This window comes from Dasypus novemcinctus, chromosome 6, assembly GCF_030445035.2.
Source record: "Dasypus novemcinctus isolate mDasNov1 chromosome 6, mDasNov1.1.hap2, whole genome shotgun sequence".
NCBI lineage: Eukaryota > Metazoa > Chordata > Mammalia > Cingulata > Dasypodidae > Dasypus > Dasypus novemcinctus.
In genome coordinates, this window is record NC_080678.1 from 34,115,143 (window position 1) to 34,121,731 (window position 6,589).

Consider the following 6,589-nt stretch of genomic DNA (forward strand, 5'->3'; position numbering starts at 1 on the left):
TTGCTTCTATATTTCAAAATATAGATACTAATCCAACTAATTCCTTTCTTCTTCAATTTTGGGATAGGATCTAAACTGACTTGTGAAAAAATTGCCAAGGAACGTTATGAAAACATGATGCAACAACAAAAGTTAACAAATATTTCAAAACAGCAAGCTGAACAGATTTCAATTCTGCAAGCTGAAGTTGAAAGATTAAGGATGAAAACATTTCCTGCTCTCGTTCAAATGTAAAAATGCTGGTAGTAAACACACGACCAAACCAATCATTTTAAAATTCATTTCATTTGATTAAAATGATCTCTTTTTCTTTCCTATCAAGACATTTAAGTAGAGTCTCGTTTCATATTTTAAATAGCTTTAATTTTAGCCTTACTCATTATAAAAATATTTGTCCTATATGAATAAATGTGTCAAGTATTGTTTTAGTCAGGGTTCTCTAGGGAAACAGAATCAACAAGAAATATGTCAATAGTATGTGATTGTATAAGTCTCTCACGCAGCCGTGGGAATGCACAAGTCCAGGTTCCACAGGTAGGCTGCAACCACGGGCTGCAATGAAAGTCCAGTGAAGGTTCTTGACGAGTTCTGGGAGATGTTAGCTGTCCAAACATGAGCTGGGAAATTCCCTCAATGCTGGTATCACTTCCCCTTTTAAGGCATTCAATTGATTGGGTTAAGCATCACTCACTGCTGACAGCAATCTCCCTGACTGATCTAATTATACCCAGCTATCTGTGATTTACCATTGCAGTAAAGTCAATGGTGACTAAAGTCCATAAATGCCTTTATATTACAGTTAGCCCAGTGCTTGCTTGACCAAACAACTGGGCACAATTACCTGGCCGAGTTGACACAATAGCCTCACCATCACAAGTATAAATCATTTTTATTCAAAAATGGTCAAGATTTTAACTCAAAAATTATTCTATTTTATTCATTTAGTCTTAATTTGATAAAAAGTATTTTCAGTATAGTCTAGAAAGTCTTAGACAAAAGAAATTCTTAACCATTACTAGCATTTCTAATTTTATAAAATTAACCAGAGAACTTATGAAATCATATTTTTCCATATTTGCCAAGTTTTCTTCATAAGCATTTCTTCTATAATCATAAAAAATTAGAACCTTTAAAATCATCCCTTGTTCTACCAATGGAATAAGGGTAAATTGTTTTCTTTTACCAAGCTCTAAATCATTTGTAAATTATAACTTGAAAACATAATCTTGTACATATCCCACTTACTATAACTCAATCTTGTGCCCTACCCATTAGTTTAGCAAACAGAAAAATATATGCTTTCTCATTAAAGTTTATCTCTTTCTTATTTAAAGTTTATATAATGAGACAATTAACTGGTTGGAAAATTGCTGCACCCTTTCACAGCTGGTGGACTGTTGCATTCCAAAGTGCTGTAATTGGAATCCCTGACCACAACTTCCAAATGATGTCCATGTCTCACTATTATTCTACAGTTTATGAACTAAATGTAAAGTTTAATCTCCAGGATAATATCCTAACTGATCACCCATATAGTGATCAATGCTGTCTAGGGATGGTAAGGGAAATGACAGGACCAACATCTTTTCGATGAGTCCTTTCCTTAGTACTAGGATGATTCCTTAAATAGTCAATTTAGCAGGCTTAACAGGGAAATGGCCATTGGCAGCATTTCCTACATCCAGGTGTCAGAGGTGGGGCAGGGGAGTGTATGAAGAGTGCATGGGCACTAACAATTAGAATGAATGCAAGGCAGGATCTCCTAGAAACAATTAGAATGGATGCCAGAGTAGGTCCCCTACTGTGCCATATATTAATGTTTTGCTAGATCATAGGAGGGAATGGACTGAAAGAGGGTTATACTTGGGGAGACAGAACTCAAGGCAGTAACTATTTACCAACTAGTAGGTTTTTTGGCTTTTCTTTTAGGTGTGTGTTTTTTGTTGTTGTTTTTTTTTTTAAACAAAGACCCAAAAGAATGCAGAAAGCCCCAGGAAGGACTGGAAAAGCAAAACCAGAAGGGCACTGATCCAAAGTTCTCCATTTCTACCTTTCTGTAAGCACACATTTTACACCTTCTTAGGCACACCAGCTTTGCTGCTCCCAAGTTTACATATCCAGCCACAAAAAAGAAATGGGCTTTCTTTTCCTGAGCTCAATTCCAACTTCTTAGGGACTGGGCCAGCTTGGGTCATATCTCCACATATATGGTCAGGATGATAGGTAACATACATCAGAGCAGCCCGATATCCAACCCTGTGGATGCGAGTAGGTTTCTGGCTTAGGAATCATTATGAACTGAGTAGACTCTCTAAAACTGTTTCACAGATGAAGCTAGAAAGGGAGATGAATGTGAAAGACCTTGTATGCCATGATGCCTTGATGTGGGAGATGAGAATATATAGTTTATAAAAAATAGAGGGTCATTTCACTAAATGAGATGAGGAATTCAAGAAACAAATTCAAAGAAAAACAGGGAAGAATCTAACTTTGGACATATGAGTTTAATTATCTGCTAGACCATCCAGATGGAACTATGTGGATTTTAACATGTAAAATAAAAATATTTTTGCCACAATAAACAAAACTATTTAAAATTGCTTTCCAGAAATTGTCTAAATTATTTTTAAACATTTTCCCCACATTTCTTTAAAAGTCAAGTTTTCTTTCTATCCAAATACCAAAATTTCATTTTAGAACTTTGTTTATATTTCTATATCAGTGTCCTAAATTAATATTCATCAGGATACCTTCCTCTAAGCCTAATGGTTTATACCTTTCCTTCAAAATATAAAATTATCTTTTAATTAAGTTCTTAAAGATATTCTGGAGAAAAAAATTATCAATTAAAATCTATAAATTCTTCTTCACTTCTATTATAGTGTAGCAATTTATCATCTAACCCATAGTGGTCTATCAACTGAGTAACACTTAGTTTCTTCTCCTCAGACATAGCTGATTGCAACTCATAAAGCAACAGCTGGCTACAGTTTCTCCACTTCTTTATCAACAGTTGTAACTGAGACAGGTCATTCTAAAAAGGAAAAAAAAAACATATAAAATAAGTAATTTTGTTATTTTTACTTATTTAATGAAAGTTGTTTTTATCAGTTGATGTATTTATTTAAAGGCTAACACACTTGGGGATGACTGGGACTTCTACCCAGAATAAAATTAGGATGATTACAAAGCTACTCAACTTGAGTTCTACGGCTATTGTGCTTGAAACATGCTTTGGGCTACTCTTGCCCTCAGAGAAAAGTCAAATCATTCAATGGGGTAAAACCTATGTAAAAAGGCAACAACATACATTTAAAAAAAAAGAAAAGAAAATTCTACTTTTCCTAGTATAGCTCTACTTCAACATATGACAATAATCAAGTTAAAAATATTTTCAACATTCAAAATCAAGTGGTCATATTTAGAAAAATCCTAAAAATTTAAAAGAACAAATGACATATGCTAATCCTTCATTTACTCCACAATGCTGGGGAAGAATGAGCTACTTCTTTTACATGAACTATCCAGGTAGTAATAATCCAACTGCCCAAGTACTAGTTAATTCAACCTATCTGAAGTGAAATCTAAAATCTAATATATATTTGTTATATTTTCAAACAGAATGCCTGGAATATTTTAATTATTTGAGGGAAACAGTATCATTACTAAAAATACTTAACTATACTCTGTAGCACACTTTTAGCTTTTTTACTCATTCACTGTCAGCTATCACTTCTGTTCCCATTGTACTTGCACCTAACATTTGATATTTCTAATATTGCTCTGGGCTGGAAACTAGAGAGAGAAGTTCCAACTGCATGATAAGTGAAAGTCAAGTGACTAACTTTAGCTGAGACTTTCCAAAAGTTCTATTTGATGTTTAGAGGCTTCTAATCTAAATCCATAACTACTTTTGAGTTAAAAGTTATTGGAAGCCAGACTTCTGGATACTTGGCTTATTATGCCAAACTAAACTTATTTTCTACTTTTGAAATTACTTTCCTGTAATTTATCTTAAATAAAAACAAATTTTATATAATGGTTCTGAAATTCTTCTCACCTTTGATCTATACATTTTGACTAGTTTTAGCCTCCGAAGAAGGTCTTCTTTTTCCTTAACCTGCTTCACCAACTTTGATTTTTCTTCGTTGAGTCCTTGTTTGGGAAGATTTTCATTCACAAAGTCATTTTGGAGAGCAATATATGACCCAAAATCAAGTGATTTAGATTCACATGCATTAAAATTCTTCTTGAAGGTATTTTTCAAATATGTGCTTTCTTCAAATTCACTGGGTATGTGTTTCAAACTTTCTTGAAATTCCAAAAATTTTTCATCTGTAGAAGATGCTGGTTTCTCTGAAAAAGTCTGACCATTTTCTTCATTCTCTACTTTAAGACGTTTTACCACGCTATAAGAGGAATTAAATGAAAATTTTGTCTTCCTTAATTGTTCTCTAAGTGTTGCACTCATAGTCTGAAAAGGCACAGAACATTAAGAAAAACATTCTTTATGTAAATAAATCTACTAGCAATGAAGACCCTATATTTCTTTGCTAGTCACTAGTAGATGGCTTTCTGTGTCTGTATGCTTATAGTAACCATCACAAAATTGTTTTAATTCCTAGAAGCTCCATTAGTTTTACTCTTTTTACTTGAGCTAGGTCAACAATAACCTTCCAAAAGTGCAGGCCCACTTATCCCAGTATTTATGAGCATTTTTTGAGTGACTAGCATATGTCTGACACTACTTCATTGTTACAAATTAAGGAGGAAAAAAAAACTAGATCCTGCCACCAATGACTTTCATAGTAAGACTGCACAGATTTAAACTTCCTCAGTTTGGACTGTTGTAATAACCTGATGTGAAATTAAATTAACATAACTGATTGAGGATGAACATTTTGGAGTCAAATACATATATCTTAGGAGAAAAACCTAAAATTAGATGTATTTAATAAAATATATTTACTTAGTAATGTTACACATTATGTTAATTAGCAATCTTCAGTAAATTTAAAGCCACAATACTAGAAACATAGAATGGATCCACTGGAAGAATTAAGATTTTCATACTTGTTGTCTTGAACTATTGTTAAAAGGAGACTGATTCTCATAGGCCTGTGGTGTGCTAGGTAACATCACAGCTGAGTCTGATGGACTTTCCATCTTGAAGATGAAATCTTGGTTTATCTCTAAAAAAGAAAAATATCCACAAAATGGAAATCAAATTAATCCATACCTCTACAGAGTCCTCAATTTTTCTCAAAGAAATTTTGAGTTTTGTACATAACATACACAAGTAAGACAGTTATCTCCTCTAATTTCACTTAATATTCATTCCTGCTCTTTTGAAGGACTGTTTTCCATTTATCTCCCCAAACAAAAGTGACTACCAGCTTTCTCATGACACATTAACCGGCTAGTGTGTGTGTGTGTGTGTGTATATATATACACACACACACAAATAAACAAGAGTCTCCCTATTTGTTTTTATCAAAATATCTTCAAAATCTCATATGGGGATATATAATAACGTTGGATACTCAGGAATCCTTCAATTTAGTATGAAAGCTTCATAATAAAAGGAAATACAGGGGAAACCCTGACTCAAGAAACAGGTGAATGAGTGTAGCTCAGACGTTGAGCGCCCGCTTCCCACGTACGAGGTTCTGGATTCAAAATCGGATACCTCCTTTGAAAAACAAAAACCCAACAAACAGACCTGTAAAAGTTGTGAGAATGGAAATCAACGACCCTCCAGGGCTGAGGATTATGGAACACAAGCGGCGATAAATCAACTCAGGTATGCATCACTTTAGCAGCAAACAGACCCTGAAAAGGAGCCGACTAAAGTCTGTTTCCTCAAACCAAAATATCAACATTAGCAAGATAACACCAGAGAGATGAGTCTTCCCTTCCTTCCCACCATTGCAGAAAACCCACGCTAGCCCTCGGGAGGTCCCGGCCTTGAGGTGGGGTTGTGAGGTACCCTGACCGCGGAAAGGAGGCTTAATGAGACTCCACAGCAAACCCCCGAACTAGTCCAGATGTCGCACAACCACTTGCCATCCAACATGCTACCACCTTCCGCCATTCCTGGGATGAGCAGCAAGTGTAAATCCTCGGCGACCTAAGGACGGAAACCACGCTGGACAAAGAAAAGACGCGTGATTGGCTGGGTTGACCGGCGCGCGCTGCTCAGTTCCGCCCTGCGATGGAGAGCTGCACTACTGCGCACGCGCAGCCGCGAGCCACCTACCTCCACCCTCCAAGGGGCGGGATCGCGGAAGAGGCGCGTGACTGGCTGGATTGACTGGCCCGGGCTGCTTTGATCTGCTCTGCTCTGCTCTGCCGGGCGCTGGAGAGCCGCCACCCTGGGAGCGCGCAGCTGCGAGCCTCGCGGGGGGGGGGGGTCCCGGCGGGCGGGGCTCGTGTCCAGAGCTGTTAACTTGTCCTGAGGGAGGCGCGCTTCCTTCCTCAGATTTTCTTTCTCTTATCGTCAATCGCCTTGCCTTCTCGCTTCCTTGTTTTTGTGTGGTTGTGAAGTAGGCCTGAGCGAGTGCTCTTCACAGGCTCCAGCCCATTTTCC

The 6,589-nt window shown here is 36.7% G+C and overlaps 2 protein-coding genes across 9 annotated transcripts in view; one reads left to right on the forward strand and one right to left on the reverse strand.

The window, feature by feature from the left end:
• CFAP43 (cilia and flagella associated protein 43) overlaps positions 1-1,306 on the forward strand; it is a 111,016-nt gene extending 109,710 nt beyond the window's left edge. For 2 of the 3 annotated variants that reach the window (XR_011648999.1, XM_058298487.1), the window contains one exon: positions 68-330. Coding sequence is in view for 2 of the 3 variants with exons in the window: in XM_058298487.1 (XP_058154470.1) it covers positions 68-234 (167 nt within the window). In the remaining variant the exon portion in view is untranslated. Of the gene's footprint in view, positions 1-67 lie in introns of all 3 variants that reach the window. The other variant, XM_004468233.5, reaches the window with a different exon arrangement.
• SFR1 (SWI5 dependent homologous recombination repair protein 1) lies at positions 342-6,260 on the reverse strand. 6 transcript variants are annotated; one of them, XM_058298492.2, is made up of 5 exons: positions 6,085-6,178; positions 5,723-5,832; positions 5,074-5,192; positions 4,061-4,474; positions 342-3,034 (listed from the first exon to the last, which is right to left on the reverse strand). In XM_058298492.2, the coding sequence occupies exons 3-5, from the start codon at positions 5,164-5,166 to the stop codon at positions 2,843-2,845; spliced, it is 699 nt and encodes a 232-aa protein (XP_058154475.1). In that variant the 5' UTR covers positions 5,167-5,192; positions 5,723-5,832; positions 6,085-6,178; the 3' UTR covers positions 342-2,842. The 6 variants fall into 6 exon arrangements, with proteins under 6 accessions (XP_058154475.1, XP_071071785.1, XP_058154474.1 ...); XM_071215684.1 differs by having other exon boundaries at positions 6,067-6,173; XM_058298491.2 differs by having other exon boundaries at positions 5,990-6,103.
• Between the last annotated feature and the right edge of the window lie 329 nt (positions 6,261-6,589).